The sequence below is a fragment of the Taudactylus pleione genome, unplaced genomic scaffold (assembly GCF_031769625.1).
Source record: "Taudactylus pleione unplaced genomic scaffold, aTauple2 ptg000012l, whole genome shotgun sequence".
Classification (NCBI taxonomy): domain Eukaryota; kingdom Metazoa; phylum Chordata; class Amphibia; order Anura; family Myobatrachidae; genus Taudactylus; species Taudactylus pleione.
In genome coordinates, this window is record NW_028284415.1 from 2822078 (window position 1) to 2845051 (window position 22974).

At 40.5% G+C, this 22974-nt stretch overlaps 1 protein-coding gene across 3 annotated transcripts in view; it reads left to right on the forward strand.

The window, feature by feature from the left end:
• Positions 1 to 22974, forward strand: part of CEP112 (centrosomal protein 112) — a 561355-nt gene that overhangs the window by 261994 nt on the left and 276387 nt on the right. For all 3 annotated transcript variants that reach the window (XM_088467969.1, XM_088467982.1, XM_088467976.1), the window contains exon 17: positions 13652 to 13731. In XM_088467969.1, coding sequence (XP_088324095.1) covers positions 13652 to 13731 — 80 coding nt within the window. The remainder of the gene's footprint in view (positions 1 to 13651; positions 13732 to 22974) is intronic.

Sequence of the window (22974 nt, forward strand, 5' to 3'; positions counted from 1 at the left end):
GTACAAACTATCTAAAGAAAATGTACCATAACTATGAGGAATTCCACTAATTGTTAAGGTGCATACACACACCGATTTAGTTAATTAACGATTTTAGTAAACTATTTTCTACCTTGAAAAAATGAACTAAAATCGTTTACTAAAGTTGTTCATTTACTATGTTCATTTAAATGTAATGAACGATTTTTGCATATTAACTTAATGAAAATCGTTGAGTTGACAAGTCTGACTAAACTACAAACGTGAACGCGCATGAACAATAATCGTTCATCGTTTGACTCAGAAAGTGAACGATTTTTTTAAACGATAATCGTTCAAAAAATCGTTGTGTGTGTATGCACCTTTATACATATGTTGATATGCTGCACTTAGTGTTGATCATACTATATGTAAATAATATCCAGCGATTTAATCCACCTATGAGACACTGAGGCATTCATGCTCTAGAATATTGACGGTGGTTTATAAATCCCTCCATTTCTTATATTGACACAAATGTTACATAAAGAGGTTGGTTGCCCCCTTTTTCTAATGCATGTGAAACTTTATCAGTTTAGTAACCATATATAAATGGTGAGACTTTTTTCAATCTTTTATGACAACTTTGAGATCACTGAGATGTGTGTTTATTTGTTTCAATGATTATAATAGCTACATGTATTGCTATGAATCTGAGAAAGTGTAACATATTTTTGAAACTAAGATAGAAATACAGCAAGTTTTATTACCAGCTTTGTATCAAAACAAAGAGAATAATCTGACAAAAATGCTTAAATGTTGTTTTTTGGATTGCAAACTGAAGGTTATTGAATGTCATTTAATACTTATATATGTTAACATCTTAAAACCTTCTCCTTCTATCTCTCTATTAACTGCTGATTATCTCAGGTTTACTAATTCTCTCATTGTGGGTCCAATGCTAAATTAGTAAGACTTTCAATAGCAGAAATGTACAGCTGGGCAACATTACTGTTACACTGTTGTTTCTAGGGGCAACTTGTTCTTGAATGATCACTCACTCCTCATAGATGAGCTTAGGCCCAGGGGAGGAGCAGCAGCATCAGAAATAGCAGCTTCTTTACCCTGACCATCCTTATACTTTCTTTTCTTAAAAAGGATAATATCATGGAGACAAATTGAAGTCTAGGGATACTAGCAATTTCATTATGATATTCAGTTACTATACAACTGTGTGATATTTCGCCATTAATATATAGGCAAGGGGAATTTATATCTCCTAAAAGCACTTTCACAGTATGTCTATATTATTTAATATAACCTTTATTTGTGTGTGCAAAATTTTCATTGTGAACAACGTCAGAGATTTAAATATTTACTTGGTAGCATTATGTATACCATCTCTACCTAGTGTCAGTTGTATGATCACTGACATATAGAGTGTATGTATCTACAAGGAATAGTATGCACAACAACTTTTTAAACTTTATTGTCTTGCTCATTATGACAGAGTAATATTTTAACATTTGCATATTAAAAGTTAATTCTTCATATTATCCAACGACATTTTTTCAGAGTGCTCAGCAAACAGAGTTCTTTTCTTTCTATCTTTTTACTGATATATATATTCTTCTGTTCCCAACACTTATTAGGGATGAATAGGTACTTTATCTATGATTTAATTTTTAGTTGGTACATGATACGATCCTTAATTGATCACCAATGTATTTCTCAGTACTCTCTTGCTGCCTTAGTCATATGAATTTGTAATTGATACAATAATCCGTAGTTCAGAATTGTCCTACGTGTATGTGTCCTCACTTATTGGTTGTCTGTACGCCATGTGGTGTGAGACGCTCAGCGTGGCTGAGACGCTCTCAGAGGAGTAGCATACTGTATTTTTTTTTTTTATTGCATTTTAGTCGCAGGCGCAGCGAAAAGCCACTCACAGAGTCTTAGAGATGCTGGGTTGTGACTAACAGTACAGGAATTGGTTCTACACACTTACAAAGTCACAGATGAAGTACAACAGATCTTGGCGTGAGGAAAAGATGTGCACACCATCTCAGAACCCTTTTTACACAGATTCAGACTCCGTCGTATACAGAAGTAATATGTATTAATACGAATTTGGTACACCGTTTGATTAAGAAAGGATCACACATGACCGTTGTTTTTATTTTTTTCAATTTTCGCCTTAGTTCACATAGTGTTCTAGGCACTTAGGATTACTTTTGTTGTTGCAATGAACTTAGTATAAAGTCGTAGATAAAGCATAACGTTGTGTGGTGCAGGTCAGCGGTATCAGACCTGTCTTAGTCTTTTTACATAGACAGCATACTTTTTCCTTAATTTTGCATTTTAGTTTGCTTATAGCTGATTAAGCAGAAAGATTATGGAACGGGTCACTGATATCAGACCTGTCTTTTGCCTTTTTACTCTAGATTGTGTAGATTTTGCTACTTTTTCCTCAATTCTGCTTTTTAGTTTGCTTATAGTGTATTAGTTACTTAGGATTAGTGTCTCAAAGTCCATGGCATATTAAACAGGGCTATTTGGAGCGATTTGGGATAGGTGTATGTAGGACTAACCACTTATGCTTTTACTAACATTGAGATTGCTTACTACTCACAAATTATCACTGTATTAATATTGTACTTATTTCATATCCCTTTGTGGAATACACTGTTTAGGATAATTACCCTAACTATATTCTGGCAGCTCTTTACCATATGGGACTTAACTGAAAGAATACGATATAGTTTTTTTTCATTATTTCATTTTGATGGGGTACCTATCTACCTTCTGATTACACTCCCACAGTTGTTCATGTTGAACTAAAGGTGCATGGTACATGATTATATGGTTTAGTCACTTTGTCTTGTGACTTATATGGTTTTAGATATTTTGTCTTAATTAACATGTGTTTTTATTTTTTGTTATTTTTTTATATGAACTTAATTTAGGTATACATTGTAATAATTGTTGCTCTTTACTATTGCATCAGTCCTACTCTGCACTTTATTTAATTCCTGGTGCCGACTAACACAGGATCTACACTCAAGGTGGTTACACACCTGACAGATATATCCGCAGTTCGACTGATCTTCAGATATATCTGCAAATGATGGAACAGCCATCACCTGCTGTCCGGCTGGCTGGCGGTCGCATCGCAACCCCCTCCCCGGTGGCGTCTGCAGCAAGTGTACGTGTGGTCAGCTGACCGCCTGTACAGACAGCATGATGAGCAGATATATCTGCCATTGGCTACGCAGTACAGTATGCCTGTGAACGATGTAATTCACAGACATATAATCTGTACACACTGGCCGACGGGCACACAATTTATCGGCCTTCAATTGAACGGCTTATATGATGGGCAGTGTGTAACCAGCATTAGATTCGATGTGGTTGGCCATTTTCCCTCATAGTGCTGCCAGATGTTGATCTATTTTTTTAAGATTATTAGTACTACTCAGTTGTTGTTGTTTTTTTATATACAGTACTGTGCAGCATTTTTTCCACACCTGCCTTAAACTTTTGCAAATTAAGAATGCTTTCAAAGATAAAAGTGTTAATAGTTTATTTTTATCAATTAACAAAATGCAAAGTGAATGAACAGAAGAGAAATTAAATCAAATCAATATTTGGTATGACCACCCTTTGCCTTCAAAACAGCATCAATTCTTCTAGACACACAGTTTTTGAAGGAACTCGGCAGGGAGGTTGTTCCAAACATCTTGGAGAACTTGTAATCCCAGACAGACGCGATGATGTTGTTTGAGATCAGGGCTCTGTGGGGCCATATCAACACTTCCAGGACCCCTTGTTCTTCTTTACGCTGAAGATAGTTCTTAATGACATTGGCTGTATGTTTGGGGTCATTGTTCTGCTGCAGAATAAATTTGGAGCCAATGAGACGCCTCCCTGATGGTATTGCATGATGGATAGGTACCTGCCTGTATTTTTCGAATTGCAGCCAAAAGTCATACCTTAGACCTGGAAACAAGGCCAAGCGACTCAACTATGCATAAAAACATAGGAACTGGGGTGCAGAAAAATGGCACAATACTGTATATTTAATGTAACCTAGTATAGGTAAATTACTATAGACCTATTTGACTATACAAAGGATCCCCAAGCAGATTTGTAATTTGCCATTAAGCTCCTTCAGGATCATTATATTCAGGCCATATATCCAGCGCAATTCAAGCCTAATGAGCTGTTCTCCTGCTGACCTGCTCTGTCACACCATCATAAGTTATCTAAGGCTTGAATCAAGCTAGATATATAGTCTGAATACAATGATGTCTCAAAATTAGACAATTTATTTCACACTGTGATTAGATCTCTCCTCCCTTACTAAGGTTCTAGCCTTCTTTGAAATTTTATATATTTTAGAACCTTGCATTCATCATCTTATGTTATCTTTGTATAAACTTTAATAACTTATTCTCTGCATTACCTTGCTTTACCAAGGCATAGGAAACAGACATAGGAAAATCAGTAAGTGAAAAACAAATGGCAGTTCTTCCAAGAAATAAGATTTTGTACAGTGTCTTGTCATTGGAAACCCATAAAATGTCAGGTAATTGTAGGCAGGGGTGTATCTAGGGATCCAAGTGCCCCTGGCAATGTAATGGACTGACGCCCCTATGCTGCATTGCCCCCAGTAGTAGTCCCTCCTATATAGTGCCCCCAGTAGTATTCCCCCCTCTACAGTGGCCCCAGTAGTAGTCCCCCCAATGCTGCATTGCCCCCAGTAGTAGTCCCCCCAATGCTGCATTGCCCCAAGTAGTAGTCCCCCCTATACAGTGCCCCCAGTAGTAGTCTCCACTATACAGTGCCCCCAGTAGTAGTCTCCACTATACAGTGCCCCCAGTAGTGGCCATCCCCCCTAAATTGCCCCCATTAGTGGCCACCCCTATACAGTTCCCCCAGTAGTGGCCAACCCCCCCTAAATTGCTCCCAGTAGTGGCAACCCCTGTACAGTGCCCCCAGTCGCGGGCAACCCCCCTAAATTGCCCCCAGCAGTGGCCACCCCTGTACAGTGTCCCCAGTTGCGGGCACCCCCATAATGTGCCCCCAGTAGCGGCCACCCACTATTTAATTGCCCCCCCCCCGCCCCCAGTGCCAGGCTTACACACACAGAAAAAAAATACAACTTACCTGAACCCCACTCAACGCGATCGCCGCTGTCCGCTCTGAGTCCTGGCCCGCTCTTCTGCATAGGAGAGACGTCATGACGTCTCTCCCATCACATGCTGTGGGAGGAGCTGGAAGACGGAGCTCATTAGTGAGCTCCAGCCCGGCTCCCTCCTTGGACGACGCAGCAGCAAATGAGAGTCTGTCTGACTCTCATTGGCTGGCTGCTATTACAAACACACAGCCGACGCTGGTTTGTAAACTGTTTAGGGCAGACCGCTCTCATTGCGGTCTGCCCTACACTTGTGGGGCCAGGGGACTTGTCCGCCCCTTGGCTGCTGGTGGCACTGCCGGACGGCGCACCCCCCTTTGGTCGGCGACCCTGGCGAGTGCCATCCTGGCCAATGGGTAGATATGCCCCCTGATTGTTGGAAAAGCTGCAGTTTCTTCAGCTGTGTTTGCATCCTTATGCTAATGCTGCAGCCAATTCTGAGCATACTGAGATGCCCACTGATAGCGGCGCTAGTCCGTCACGGTGGGTCTTTAGACGCACGATCGAAACCTGCACCAGCCCGACAGGTGCACTTTCTCCATCTGAACATAGATTCCTGTGTTATGCTATTGCGCCTTTAGACGCATTTGCTGTCAGCGACACGATGGCGTGGGATGTACTCGGTATCCTGAAGGTAAGTAATGAGGTGTTAGGGGGAGGTTAGCGTTAGCTAGCGAGCTTAGGGTTAGGTATTGGGGAGGGTTAGGGTGCAGTGAGGGGTAGGTTAGGTTTAGGCACTGGGGAGGGGGTGTTAGGTTTAGGGTGAGGTTAGGTTTAGGCACTAGAAAGGGGGGTTTAGGCACCAGGGAGGGAGGGTAGGGGTATGGAATATACTTACAAGCCGTTCCTATGGATGTCGGGTTTCTGGCTGTCGGGATGCCCTTGTCGGTATTCTGAACAGCGGTATCCCGACAGCCAGAATTTCATACCTAACCCGCTTGCGTCTAGCTAGCCACCCTCGCGTTACCTCCCAAGAAGCCCACTGAAATCCCCAGCTCTTGTGTCCAAAATCTTTCTGCGTCTCACTGCGGTAACCATCAGGACGCATGCGCAGTGCAACTTAGACTCATGTGCAGACTTACAACATGGTGCAACTATGTGCGACATCCATATTGCGTGCACCTCTGAATCAGGCCCGGCCCAAAGTCTCCAAACAACAGATTATAATTAAATTTTTTACATAAATGTGTGTGTGCAGTATATGTATGTATGTATATTTGTAGATACATATATATGTGTGTGATTGGTCATGTATATGTAATGTGTGGATAGATATGAATTTTTTTTTTCTCAATCAAGAGACTTGGGGCTTAATTCAGTACTGATTGCAACTGCATTCGCAGCTGTGATTACGCACGCAGTCTCACTGTGATAATATGTTAATGTCTGCGATCGCAATGTAGTCGAAGCACACCCACTTCCTCTTACTTCCGTAATACTTAGCAAAACTGCGAAACCATCGGTAACATCGAGTACCATCGGAGCCTCACGTACACAAGGTCTGACCTTACTCAGGAATTGCTAACCACATCGCACGCAGTGGGAGCTCAAGCTGCGTATATGGCATCGCAGAGGCTAATTCATGCACACCCCTGTAACGGCGTTCAAATGCACTGGCACGCCTGCGTTTCTCCAACCCCCCAGTCACCACCCCCAAACGGTACTTCCTGTCATTCACTCTGCGATGAGTCTGCGTCACAGTGATCGCAGTGGAGTGTTGCGCAGAACGCAACAATCGGCCGATTGCGTGCGTAATCGCAGTTGCGATCGCTGCTGAATCAGGCTCTTAGCCACAATAATATTGTTAATTATATTTATTCCTGGCCTAAATCCCACATATTACCCATTACCATTACATATTTGAGTAACTTATTAGAATACCTGCACCTTCTTATTTTCTTGCTTATTTACCTATTTATACCTTGTCTAGTTATGTAACATATCTTAAATCATACTGTAGTTGATCAGACTACAAATTTTATGTGCAATACCTATTATACTTAAAATGCCTTTGTTTTATTTACATTATACACAATATTAAGATGAATGTATTTTTTATAACTGTTGATCTCGGTAAAATAGCATTATCATTTATTTGAATATTGTCTTTATAAACATCTAAATCATCTAATATATTATTCTTCAATACAAAGTTGTTTTATCTATATATCTATGTGAGAATGCAACATCACTGCCCAGTTACACCTCTTCAGTCATTCAGATGTGTCCTCATACACCTAGTCTGAATATGCCATGCAAAGTGAGACGCCTGGCGCTAGTAAGCCACCAGGTCCTGTGCCACTCTGCTAGCACCAAGCATCTTAGTTGCAATGTAATATGATTGAGACACACCACAAGACTGCACTGATTAATTTGATATGTGACACTTGTATATCTTTATCCGACTGAATTTGTAAAAGCACAATGGAACTTGGATAAAAGCACAGGCCACTGCATCGTAGCATTTCGTATGCAGATTCAGACTCCATCACACACAGATAATTATTTATTACCAGTTATTTATATGGCGCACACATATTCCGCAGCACTTTACAGAAAATATGTGGCCAGTCACATCAGTCACTGCCGCAGTGGAGCTTACACTCTATATACCCTACCACACGCACACATACACACTAAGGTTCATTTTGTTGAGACCCAATTAACCTACCAGTATATTTTTGGAGTGTGGGACGAAACCGGAGCACCCGGAGGAAACCCACACAAGCACAGGGAGAATATACAAACTCCACACAGTAGTGGGAATCGAACACACGACCTCACGACACGACGTCTGTGCTGCCCCGATATACAGGTGTCATATATCAAATTGATCAGTGCAGTCTCATTGTGCATCTTAGTTGCATTTTTGGGCAAAAAAGATACTCGGCGCTAGCAGAGTTTCATGGGACCTAGAACGCAGAGAAGAGCTGTGTAGTGGGGTTAGTTATGGGATGCCGACGATCAGAATTCCAACACCGGCATCCTGACAGGGTAAGTACTCTAACCCTACCCCTAGTACCTAATCTTAATCCTAACCCTCCCCTAACCCCAATACTTACCATCGGGATTCTGGCACTGGCATCATGACCGCCAGGCTCTCAACTACATCCCATTTCGTGTGACTGCAGCAATGGTGTATGAGGACACATCTGTACATGTAGATGCGCTTGAAATGCGTATGATCCTGCACTGACCATACCTGTGTGCGCTCAGTTCCGGTGCATGTGCAGTATAAATACTCGCAAGATATGCTCAGGAAAAAGATGTCCATTTAACGAAGCGTCAGCCCCTATGTCTACAGAAGCCATTTCATATAATGGCATTTTACTTTTGTATTATATCAGGATATGATATATTTAACTGCATTATAAGTCTGTGTGTAAGTATGTACCAGCCATCATGACAGAATACGCATGTTTACAGCTGTAAGGAAAGCTGCAGCGTCCCCACACATTGTTTAGCCAGGAACAGACTGATTAGAGAATCAGATGCATGTGTCCTATTATCTAATATACCTGATTGATTTACAGTGGCTCTCAGACATCAAACAAATAATAGGCCATAAAAGCAGACATTGGCGTTTGATGAAGTGTTCTAATCTTTTCAATCAGGAACTGCTGGACTAAATGACTTTACAGGCACAGGAAGCACCTGTACAGGGCTGATAACTGTTATGCCCTAACAAGCAAACAGCCAGGCCGCAGCGAGCCGCACCAGTTATTTTACATGCCAAGGTATAGCAGGAGGAAATCTTTTTTTTTTTTTCTATATACAGTACCTCTCGAGAGATATATGCCCTTTATTTTTCAATGTATTAGTTGCTTGTTTACCCTGAGATGTTTATTACTTCGTTCACTATTTTAATATGTAACAGTTATGCCCTAATATTTATGAATAGTCAGTCTTGAAGAAAGGCAGCACTCATGATGGAATCTGTATGAAAAGCTGGTTGTTGGGATGCCTCCTGTCAAAACACTGACAGTGGCATCCCGATGGTTGGTATCTCAACAGGGGTCAGGTAAGTATACTTTCCCTCCCCCCTTCTCCCTCTAACCCTCCCTTCTTGAAGCCTAACCCTAATCCTCTCCACCATGCCCCCTATTCCTCCCCATTTGTGCCTAAACCTAAGTCTTCTCCCTTTGTGTCTAACCCTAGCCCTCCCCCCTTAGTCCCTAACCCACTCTCAGTAGTGCCTAACCCTCCACCCTAGAGGTGCCTAACCCCAACCCCCCCCCCCCCCAAAAAAAAACAACTAAAACTAATGCTAACCCCGCTATGCTGTCTAAACCTAACCCTTCCCCCTGCGTCTGATACTATGGGCGCCCCGGACTTACCTCGTTTGGGCTGGCATCAGGATTAAGATAGTCATCAGTATTTCTACTCCTATCTTAAGTCCCGTGTCGGACTGTTAGCGTCGGGATTGAGACCGGCGACATCGTGGCTGCTGGTCTCATAACTGGATCCCCTCATGACATCTGATCCAATGAGTGATTGTGCCGAATCTAGACACTAACCTCACTAATTAGGGAGGAAGGGATCAGCACCAACAATCTTTGTGTAGAATCTATAATATAGCAAATAGACACTAACCCCAGCAATCGAGGAGGAGGGATCAGCACCAACAATCTTTCTGCAGAATCTATAATATAGCAAATAGTCACTAACCCCAGCAATCGGGGAGGAAGGGATCAGCACCAACAATCTTTGTGTAGAATCTATAATATAGCAAATAGACACTAACCCCAGCAATCGGGGAGGAAGGGATCAGCACCGACAATCTTTGTGTAGAATCTATAATATAGCGAATAGACACTAACCCCAGTAATCAGGGAGGTAGGGATCAGCACCAACAATCTTTGTGTAGAATCTATAATATAGCAAATAGACACTAACCCCAGTAATTAGGGAGGAAGGGATCAGCACCAACAATCTTTGTGTAGAATCTATAATATAGCAAATAGACACTAACCCCAGCAATCGGGGAGGTAGGGATCAGCACCAACAATCTTTGTGTAGAATCTATAATATAGCAAATAGACACTAACCCCAGTAATTAGGGAGGAAGGGATCATCACCAACAATCTTTCTGCAGAATCTATAATATAGCAAATAGACACTAACCCCAGCAATCGGGGAGGAAGGGATCAGCACCGACAATCTTTCTGCAGAATCTATAATATAGCAAATAGACACTAACCCCAGTAATCAGGGAGGAAGGGATCAGCACCAACAATCTTTGTGTAGAATCTATAATATAGCAAATAGACACTAACCCCAGTAATCAGGGAGGTAGGGATCAGCACCAACAATCTTTGTGTAGAATCTATAATATAGCAAATAGACACTAACCCCAGCAATCGGGGAGGAAGGGATCATCACCGACAATCTTTCTGCAGAATCTATAATATAGCAAATAGACACTAACCCCAGCAATCAGGGAGGAAGGGATCAGCACCAACAATCTTTGTGTAGAATCTATAATATAGCAAATAGACACTAACCCCAGCAATCAGGGAGGATTCACAAAGCATAATGGTCCCAACATCTGTTTTAGCTCAGATAAGGGTGTGTCATTCACTCAAACCAAATATGGGGATACACTTCCATTTTGGTTGAGATTTGTGACCAGTTAGATGTAAAATATGGACTTCTTTCCTGACAGAAGTTATGTCGTGCATGGCATATTATAGCATTGTGATCTCACTCTGTGTGATCAGTAGTAGTTATTGTATTGTCTCTGAGTAAAAAGCACTCCATCCTGATACCATCACCTTGTCTGACCTCATGACTGTAGCTTCCTTTTTTCTAATGCTACTTCCTTTTACATATTAATTCCACTTCTTGAGTTCTACCTGTCCTCATCCATTATTATATTGTTAGTTCTTCTGCACAGCATCCTCAATACCACTTGTTTACCTTTTATATCTTTAAATTATGTTCATACATGGCTGCAGACCCTGTAAACATTCCGATAATAAAGTTTCCTAATTTTATATGCTCACCTTGGTGTACAAAACTAGCGACTCCCCTCCCTCCTTCTAACTAGCTGATTTCTAATATGTATTGATTAAGTTGAGTGTTCTCTTCTCTGATAATAACAGAGACGCATCTGAATATTTATAAGGCTTTCTTCCATTCTCTGCATCTCTCTCTCTAAAGTATTTCTCCCTTCCAACCCAAACGAGGCGTTATTGAGGGACCTTGGAAGTTGCTGTAAGATGAATTCTCCAACAAGCGCCTGTTGTTTGATGGCATCCTCTGTAACTTGTTGTCGATCCAGAACGATAACCATCCAAGCTGCTTTCATCCTTCCTCTTTCTGTAAATATTTCATGTGCAGCCTGCATTTCAGCATTGTTTTAACAGATTTTCTTCCGATTCATGTCTGAGCTCATTAAGAAGATCCATTGAAACATGACAGGGTGTCCACATAAGGCTGAACTTTACAGACCATAAAAACCAAATGTCCTTTAGGGGTTGTGTGACTTTCCTGGGGTATACAGAAATCTTTCCAAGTACAAAAGGACTTGTTTATGTGATGTGTTTCTTATAACCAACCTAGGTTTTCTCTTAAATCAGTACTAAATCTATAGTACACGTTGCTTTATATATAAGAACCAAAAATAATTTATTTAGTATATCATCTTCATCTTTTCAATCTTGAGAGAAAGGCTGGATCTAGGGGAGATTTGTTGTATTCCTTAATCATACCCAGTCTTTCTATCAATAACCCTAATAACTCTGTTAGGAACCTTTCTGAGTATGAAATGGCTGATAATATACAATCGTTTTCACTGTGTGTGGCAAGGTTAATTTTACAGAAATGTAGGGTACTGGCAGGATTTTGGTGGTAAAGGGCATAGGGATGTGTGACCTACTGTATTCCGTACTGTAGTAGTCAAAAACCTGTCCGCTGTATGTGTGAGACTTTGAGCCGGATTCTGAGATTTACACTAATGCAATCGCAACTGCATTCTCTCTCAGATCGCAGTTGCTAATATATACTACTGCTTCCAAGCATAGCCGAGCATAGGGGTTCTCACTGCTGCCTTCTCATATCTGTCTGACGATGTGCAACAGCATAAACATCGGTGCCATTTCAGCTCATCGGGCAGTTACGCAGCATGTAAGGCAAGTCTGACCAGCCGCAAACACTGCAGCTTTCCTGACACGCAGAGAGCTCTTATTCTGTGAAGGCGATCGCAATGGCTAATTTATGCACAGCATTGAAACAGTCAGACATGCCAGCGTTTTTCCAACCAATACCAAGCCCCCCCTTTACCACACCCAAATGCTGATCACTTACTTTGCGAGTGGTTCGCTGTATGAGCGTAATCGCAATGCAGTATCGGCTTTGTGAAAATCTCGGAATAAGGCACTATATGTTACTTATGGGATGAGGTTGATTTGATTGGATGATGTGTTCTCTGCCTCAGACACTGTCAGCTAACAATGAATAGGACTGGGAAGACCTTTATCCCTTGACACTCTTCCTCCTAGGAGTTTTGGGGCTTAGACCAGCTTGCAATAAGTGAGTAGTTAGCAAGCCAGGATCTTAATGTGAACTCAGTAGAAAACACACTTGTATGAGTTATATTACCTCTTCACAGGTCTCATAGTAATGTTACCTGTCCTTCCAGCATAAACATTGTGCTGGGTATTATATAACAGCTTGCTACTAATCCTACCTTTTGATTCCAGATTCTCCTGGCCTACCTTTTGTTCTGTCCTCATAGCCTATTATTGTACACTGCAGGACAGGGGATCTAAGAAGCAGGGTCTTTCAATTTCTTCTTTATAAGCAGGGTTGTCTGAAACAGGAGCAAGCATCAGACTGCAATTGCAAAAAGTAACCAAGTCATACATCATCCACTGCTAAGAAGTATCTTTCTTACATGGTCTAAAGCAGTGGTTCTTAACCTTGCTGGAGGTACTGAACCCCGCAAGTTTCACACGTGCATTCACCGAACCCTTCATAGTTGGAAAAATAAAATGTTTTTTTTTTTTTTCAAATTCAAAACATAGAGATATATATTTTATTAGTGCACAAAATGATCCATGCATCAGTTGCACATAAAATCACTGTGTTCAAAGAACAAAACCAACAAAACAAAAATGCCATGAAAGTATTGTGTGAATGCCAAATGTATATTACTGCACCTGGCAACCCTGTCGAACGTAATGGACACACACCTCCGCCGAAACCCTGAGACTGACTCACCGAACCCCTGGGGTTCGATCGAACCTAGGTTAAGAACCACTGGTCTAAAGGTTTGCTTCGTTTACGTTGAACAGAAGTTTGTGTAGTATGTAGAGAAAAGGGGTGATCAGATGATCAGGCCTGGCAGACACTTATCTGAGTTATAAGGTGATGCAAGTTCGGAGGTTATGAGTTTGGGATGGATTTGATACCCCTAAAATGTTGCAGAGATTTGCTAAAATTGAAGAAATATTCTTCCCTTCATTTTTCTTTTTTCTGTTTGGGATTTGGCAGGTACATGATCTTCGGAAACAGCTAGAAGATCAAAGGGACGTTGCGCAAAAGAAAGTCTCCAAAGTGAACGAGCTATTAAAGTAAGTACTGGTGAGCAGAGCAGTGTGGTTGGTACTTTCACCTCTATTCACTGATGGTATGCAGGGGCAAGTAAGTGCCCCCTGTAAGAGGTGAAATATTGGGAATAAAACGCATTGCATCTCCCAGAAAGCATGTACTTAGTTACAAAATCTGAGTACAGGATTATACTGCTGTCCTGCTCTGCATGTTGAATCATTCTCCATTATTTCTATCAAGGGGTTAATGTTTGTGCATAAAAACACCTAATTTCACCCATTGTGAACTTATTTTGTTAGAAAATCAAGTTGTAATTATACAGTTTTGTAGAGTTTGTCATAGCAAATCACAAACCTAGGCCGCCTTCCATGATTTTACTGCCAAAATCACTGATTGATAACTTCCCACTGAAAGCTATGAGATTATTGATGTACAGTATTTCACCATCTACATTTGATTAATACAAAATGCGTCATGTTGGTCTCAGGGAAGGCATGTTAAACTGGAGATGTGGGGTGAGGTACAATAGGTAGTATATTGTATCTTATGCGCTTGCACTAACACTATACATACATTAAAAAATAAAGGATGAATTTTAGAACTAGTAAAAGAAAAGTTTTTACTGATGAAAGATGAGTACTTATTATTCCTTTTTCCATGACAAAATGATCATAAGGGGCACTTTTCTATTGGTATCGTTAGAGCGTGTTAGTAAATGTGAATACATAGAAAAATTAGGCTCTGTACAGAATGATTTATACAGTATGTATTGTACCGGCTTTGTATTGAAAATAAACCTGATATAGAAATAGAATGACAAAATACAGATATAGATGCTGTAGTCCTTCTATTATTGGGTTACTCTATGGATAGCATTGTGTTTGTCTCAGAAAGGTTTAAATTCCTGTTCTACTACTCTTCATCAGCATCATATACATTCAAGTTTATTTCAGCTCTAATACTGTTAATTATTATACTGTATTTCTAATGCACTGACATAACAGGCAGCACTGACATTGAGGGGGTCATAATACAAATATAAAATGTGCAATGGCGTGCAACAGAAGGTAACAATGGCCCTGCCTATAAGCTTTCAATGTAATATATGTAATAGTCTAATACTGTATAATAATAGTGTATACAATTATTCCTGTGCTACCACCAGTGTGAGAGAGGGGTATATGTCCTTCCAACTTGAAGTCATACTGCTGTAGCGTTGTCATACTCGATAGTAAAACCAGTATGTTTTATGGAGTGATGCACAGAGCGACACTTTTCTGCCTAAAATATAGAGATCTATTTGTACCCAGGAGTTTGGGAATGTTTGTTCAGTCTCTTACACATGTTTTTTGCTTGTTAACCATTTTTATCATCAATAAGTATTTCATTGTCTATCGAAAGGCTAATGCTATGGAGGGGTAGTGCTCTGATTTACACAGACCCCCTGGTGGAATCCAACTGTTAAATGAATGTCTTTAAAGTAGTTGAATGTTATTACTGGGATGACTGATTTATTAATTGGTCAAAGAAGCAGCGTGTCATATTCAGTGGGTCTTGGAGAAAAACACCCTCAATGTTTCCAACAACAGCTGGCGTGCACCCCTCTCAACAGGGACATGGGTTAGTGCAGCCAGAATGTGCTGACTCAGTTAGGAGATACACTCCACGGCAACCTACAACTGAAAATAAAGATCATTCCCACTAATCACACGCTATTTTGGTTTCTATATCCGATCCAATAGCTCCAGTTCCTTCCCTCAGATTCTCAGCCGGCTTTATTTAGTCTGGAAGTTTGGAGAAAGAATCTGCAGCTCACAACCTGTCTCATGCCAGCATTGGTGTTGTGCTACAGACGGCTCATTTTCGCCTATAACTTTCTCAGATTTGGTGGTAGATAGCCTGAACAGTTCTTACACTATTGAATCTGAGCATATTCCTAGAGAACATTACACAGCATGGCAGAACATGGCTTAGCGATCAGTGTTTATCTTGTGGGAAGCCGATGTTTGAAATGCCGTCATTCCAATATAATCATCAGCCGTCAGCAGTCCTGACCTGTTTATTTTCTAAGTGCAGTTTACTTTGGACTTGAGTGGTATAATCTCTTCTAGTGCTCTCTTGGGATTCAAATGTTCTAGTCACCTACATACATTGGATCCAGCTATTTTGTGAACTGTCCCAATAGTCATGGGAATTGAGCCTATCAATTCTCTAGGAAACCATGACACCAGTGTGGCACAAACTCACTGAAAGTATTCCCGTGAAACATAGCCTAATGATTCAATAGGAAACCGTTCCATGATTGCCACAGTGAAGTCACTTGTTCCCAGTGAATTGCAAGGCTATGTGTGTGTGTGTGTATATATATATATATATATATATACTGTGTAAGTGTGTGTATATATATATATAGCGCTATTACACAATGGATTTCTGACTTTGTACATACAGTGTGTATATATATATATATATATATATATATATACTTTATGTATATATATATATATATATGTATATATATATAAAAACATGTAGAGGGGCACTCTCAGTTCAATGAGCAAAGTGCCGGGGTGCCTTCCTTACAATCATGTAAAAACGGAACAGGCAGCACTCCTACGGACTTCGTAAATAGATAAAGATCAAGGTCAATAAAGGATCTTTATCTATTTACGAAGTCCATGGGAGTGCAGCCTGTTTTTATATGGACATTGGATTACGTGGGTATACATTTAAGGAGCCTTCCAGGCAAGCTAAGGTTAGTGCTTTACTCAGCTGGATTCATACTTGTCGTGAGCTTTACTGCTTGTCTCTGTTTATGGCTTGAAAAAGGTTGGTGAGGCCAACCAAAACGTCGCTTGCTATACTGTGAGCAAATAAATATAACCTAAGCTGCTTTCATTGGTGAGTGCCTGCAAACTTTTTACTTCTGGATATGCTGGAGTCTATGGACTAGATGACTGGCTGTCGTGCACCCCGCTGCTGTGGAACTATATTAATGTGATTGCTGCACTAAAGTGGATATATATATATATATATATATATATATATAGCGCTATTAAACATCAGCCCAACCACCCTGCAAATCCTACTCTGGCTCCACATCTCCTTCAAAAAACTATTTAGGTTGCTCATGCCTATAGGACATTTGTCAATTCCCTGTTGTAGCTTGCAACATGGCACCTTTTTTTGTGGTAACACCATTCCATTTTTGCCCTGCTTTGAAAAAATTAATTGATAAGCGACTCTGAGACGAAATCGGTATGACTCCTATCTTTAGTACCGGATCGGGCTTCAACTGTCGGGATTCTGACGGCCGGCATCCCGGCCGCCGGTAATCTAACTACATCCCGCTGAGACCCTGCACTATAATATTATAAGTACTGATGTTATGACCTCTCCAGATTACCATTGAAAAACAGATCAGTTAACATTCTTACTGGGAACCAGTTGAAATGACACTTTCGCTAAAATAAAATGTGTTTACATGTTCTGTTGAGTGTAGAGTCAGCTAGGTTTGGGTGAAATTATTTATATGCTTTGGATTGACAGTTTATCTGCTACCTGTGAGGGGGTTTTCCTATGTGTCTCTATGTGTTCTAATGTGATTATTACTGGTCTCACTTCCAATACGAATATAAAGTGACCCCAAGTATCTCATTTATAAATGTGCTGGGGTTTTTTTTGTATATTTATTGTGAGGGGATTTTAGTCAAAAAACAGAACACATTAAGTAGAATAGTACAGAGGCACAGCAACAAAGATAAAACATTGTACTATTTATTGAAGTTTCTCCATTTATCCTCCACATTTCTGTATTTGCTGCCTAGAGAATTGTATTCGTTTGAAAATGGTGAAAATACTCCCATGTTCCCAACAGGTGTAACATCTACGCTCACACGTCTTGCACCCACCCAACACATGGCAGGGCAATGTTTCCATCACAACATTTGTCCGCGCTGTTACCTGTCTCTGCAGCCAAGCTGCACGATTTCTGAGCGCTAAGTGATAAGGAACAAATGCTTCCCAGCTGCTGTTTAGAGAAGATGCCAGCAACACCCCTCTCTCTGCTCCCTAACCCGCACTGCTCACTCCGACACACGCCTCACTAATCTAAACCTCACCCTGGGATGCCACTGGTTTACCATAGGTGACCTGCCGGCCTACAAAAGCTTGAGCCTCATTTAAAATACTCAGCCCAGATCCCTCATTTTGAGTGAGTTTTTTATAACAGTAACTGTTAAAACCACTAAACAACACACAAACGCTTCTGTTGCGTTCTTTTCTTAATCCTATTTATGTTTAAGCATATATTTACAAAGACCCTTCCATCAGCGTGTAAATTATAAAGCATGTTTTAGAAATAAGGATGTACATATACTTACTTTTATTTAATGTTTATGGATGCTACAGATATGTCCATATACATCTATCCTCCGTGCCGCTACAAGTTGCGCCACACAATGCGGGAGTTCCGTGTGATTTGTTAGCACCGAGCAACTTTTCATTTGTTTTGGATGCTATTTGTGGTTAAAATACCAACAACACAACCATATGTTCAAGCTGTCTATATGTAAAAATGCCATATTTTGACAGATGCTAATATACTTCACATTGCAGTAAATATATGTGAACTTTTTATCTTTTATATAAATTGTGTTTTAGGTTTGGTGGTTTGTTTAAGCTGGGTACACACTAAATGATGTGTGTACCCAGTGATGCGATAGACAGCATGGGCGACGGGCTGACATAATGGGTGGCCGGTACGGTGCCCGTCCGCATGATATGTCGGAACCATCCGCATCCCATTACATATCAGTCACATTGTCAGATTGAGCTGCATGTAGGGACGACCTGACGATGGGACTGACAACCAAATGGGAGCGCGCATGGCACAACATAGTGGGTACACATTCGCTGATTTTGACGATATGTTAGCCCAATCTGTTGGATCGGATGAAATGTCATCTATTGTGTACCCACCTTTACACCAAGCAATAGTATTTAAAAGCTTTAGTGGCTAAATCAGTTATTCATAAAGTAATAACGGTTTGTAGGAAAGTCATGCTCTACCAGGCACCAGCATTTTCTTGGCTATTGAGCTTTAACTCCACTTACTGTAACTATGGTGTCTTTGGTTTTTCCTATTCCTGGAAAATTCATTAATTTGAATTTAGTGGTGTGGTTTCAGCTATGGACAGCCTGTGAACTTAGAGCACTCTTACCGATGAAAGCTGAAAATCACAGCTTCCAAATAAAACAAGTTATTGAATTGAATGCAGATCCATCCATTTAGACAGAAGTGGCTTATAGTGTGGAGCTGTGTCCCTTTGGAGCCGACATAATAAATCTGTTTATTACTGGAGGGCAGGTGGACAGAGAATTCATGCATGGCCGCTAGAGAACAAAGGTCTGCTTGTGGCTGGAACATCAAAGGCCAGATGATGTTAGCACGTTAGCCCCCGAGACTGAGTACTGGCCACTCCTCTTCAATTTGTACTTTTCTAAGGCTCGGTACATAGTGCATGACTTCCAGGTTTACAGTCACTGGTCATAACTGCAGATCCCAGGTTGTCCTGCAAGCCAACACTAGCATGCATCCTTCTGTATAAGCTGCTTACATTCTAGAATTGATGGAACTTGATGACTATGTCTTGTTTTCAAACTTCAATCATGTTGTAATTATGTAGAACTCATATCTCTGACTTATTAATAAAGGAAGCATCAGTTTCTGTTATTCTTTTCTGCAGGAAAACTTATCTAAAACAAATATTTAATGTATAATATGAGCCAATGCGATATTGATAAGTGAACCAGAAGGTCCAGCATGTGATTCCCTTCTTAGATAACACCATATTCACAAAAAATCTATTTATTTTAGGTATTTTAACACAGATATAATCTATGAATCTCATGTTGCTTTTTTGCAACCTAACCATGATGCAATTTATATTATTTTCTATATTTTGAGGAACAGTCAGTGACTAGGAGTTACACAGTGTTTAGCATTGCTGTCTCACAATTCTGGGGCTATGGGTTCTGTTCCTACCAGGACACTGTGGAGTTTTTATGTTCTCTCCATATTTGCGATGGCTTCCTCCCTCTGTCTAAGAAACATACAGGTAGGTTAATTTAGTGTGTATTGTATAGAAGATAATTTGGACTAGGAGCTCTTGAGTTTTCATGAGGAAGAGACTGAAGGGAATAATTATATATCCTTTGTAAAAGGCTGTTTAAGATGTTGGTGCTATATAACATTTTATAATTTGTCGTTATGTTTTCTGTACTGTACATTCATTTCCTATGTGAGACACTTGGGCAGCCACAGGATCATCGCTCAGTTTATATGCATCCCATGTACAGAAGAGATTGTGTCTCTTCCTGTACTTAGAATTGTTTGCAGTGGCTATGCATATTTAGGTACACATCAATCTGGCCACACATCCTAAGGTGTGTTCACACCCACATACTGATTATACTCATTTGGGTCATCTTACATTATTATTTGGCATTGTGATCTTTTTTGGTCCACTGATGCTAAGATATCAGGTCACTATCCTGATATGTGGTAAAATATTGTTGTGTGTGTCGAGCGTACGTTCTGATGAACACCCTGACTTACTTAAGCACTGTGTAGTGAGGTGTCAGAACAAGTAAACGTTGACTAAGTAATTTGCAAAAAAACATTTCAGCAAGTCACTTTTGTGTGTGCAACTGCGGGTGTATCTGCATACGAAACGCTACGTTATAGTGTTACAGCCGCTGACACTGTAACGTAGCATTTCCCATGCAGATACACCTGCAGTCGTTCACAGAATATAGGCATTTTACATATCCTTTTAATCAGCAGAAGCTGCTTGTGCTAAATATTCACTGCGCAATTAAGACACATTTGAAGGTAAAAAGTTGCACGAAAAGACGCTCAGCGCTACCGAGTCATGCCACGGCATGGCGCAAATAGAAGGGCTGTTTAGCGCGCAAAGAGGCTAGATGTATGAGGAAACATCTGTGCCTGAAAAAATGTATAACAATATAGACAACAAAAAACCTACAGCACAAATTATTTTAAGTTTAATAATACCAGGATGTATTTCAGTGGTGCCTGTAGATTGCAGCTACAGCAGTTGAGCCTGTGGAAACAGCTGGCCTGATCGAGGATGTTCCTTGCGGACCTGTACCACAAGTGTTCCTACTCATACACTGAGAGGCAGATATTACATTTCATTTTGCAGGATGGGGTTACTTCAATGCGGGAGAGATCGTACATACAAGTTTGTTTCTTGCTTTGCAAAGGGACCTGAATTTTCCAGTAACTCTAAACTTCCAGAGATTGGCTGATCCAGGTATATTCCTATTGCTATAATAGGGGAACATTTTGCACCTCCCAGTTGCACATTGACAGTGGAAACGCATGTCTAGATGCACATGCAACAGACACAGGCATGACGCTGGCGTCTAACTGCAAGCGGCTGCATCCAAAGACACAGCCGCTTACACAGGAGGCCATGGTCAGGGGGAGAAACTGCACCTGCCATACGGCTGGCGCAAGTTTTGATGGTTTGTCTAAAGATGCAGTAAGATGGAAGTGCAATGCCGCAAGACGCTGCAAATAGGTGTCTCAGTTTTAAGAAAATCGCCCGCGGCATTAGCATAAGACGCAGGCACGGCAAAGAACATGGCCACGGCAGTGTGCAAATCAGGCCCTATGTCTCCCAAATTCCCATTACACAGCCATTCCAGGTTTGTTTAAAATTGTATTTTGTTTGTCATTGTAATTTGTCATAGGTTTGTAAACCAGTCATGTGTTCCTCAGAGGTATTCAACATAGGAGTATATGTTTAGAATAATTAGGGACTGGCATCTCTGTGCATCTGCCAGAGATATAGAGTACAGTTGGAATTAGGTGAGACATGAAAGATGAATAAGTCATTGTACATATCTTAAGACAGTCAACCATGACATTCTTTCACTATTAATTTATTTATTCATTCATCATATATAGATACACACCTAGAAATCCTTACCATTGTGATTCTGTACTTCTAGTACATAGAATATGAGATGTGTTCTCCTTTTGATCAAGATATTTATGCTTGTAACTCAAGGGATCACCTTTTTTTTGCAAATTCCTACATTCAAAACTTTTTTTTAATATAAAGTTACTATATTACATAGAGTTTACCAAAAGTTACTCTAACTGATTATTAAAGTGTATCTGTTGTATAAGCACAGTGGAAGTAGAATTTGTTTTAAAGCCTTGGAATCCTGCTAAATGTACGTGGGAAGTACATTTGAAGTGCATCATGAAGGAGCATCGCTGATCCCTGTGGGGATGAGTCGGCACAGGGTACCGCTCAATGCCCACTAATGTCGGCCAGACAGGTAAGATATTTATGTCTGATTTCTAATAGTGTTTTAATACAAGGCATTAATGGCAATAATGCCACAGATTCCTAGTGGATAGGCTGCATTCTCTTGAATATACTGGTGCACAAAATGGCTGCCTCCATTGTGTCTACAACAGGTATATTTACAGTTTTTTTGGATCATTAGTTTCGCAAAAGCCAAGCCATCTTTTGTGCTGTTTCTGTGTACATTCAACTGATGATTCATGTTTCATGGCCGTGTGCATTATATCCGGCTAACTTTTTTAAATTGAGCAAGTACCAGTTCAAAATCTTAAAAACATATTTAAAAGTTCAGCATGTGTAGGCTTTTCTCAGTGTCTAATGAGGTTTGGGGGGTAAAGGTTGGAACCAGCACAAATTTACATATTGTAACAAATTTTCAGCTTATTTTCTTTTGGGGCTTTAAGAATATAAGACACAGTAAAGCCCCTGTGCTCCGGGTGTATGATGGATATGAGATGGATCCAGCATTGATTATTCACATTGTGATTGCTCTTGCAGAATCTCTTGCACTTATGGGCACTGTGAGATAGATCAAAGCTGAACCCAGCACATAATACCCAATGTATGCGGCTCTTCTCAGTTTCTCCTAAACCTTAGGGTATCTGACAGAGATTTAGTACTGGACTACTTAGCTTTAGTGGGCTTGAGAGAGATAATACACAACACACTGCAAAACCTCTAAATCATGCACTTATTTATCTCACACATTGATTATTGCAATAGTCTCTTTGCTGGACTTCCCCAAAACAGACTCTCACCACTACAGTCCATTTTGAATGCAGCTGCGAGGCTAATCTTCCTAGCTAATCATTTATCGTCTGCTGCTCCATTGGTTACCTGTATTCTACCGAATTCAAT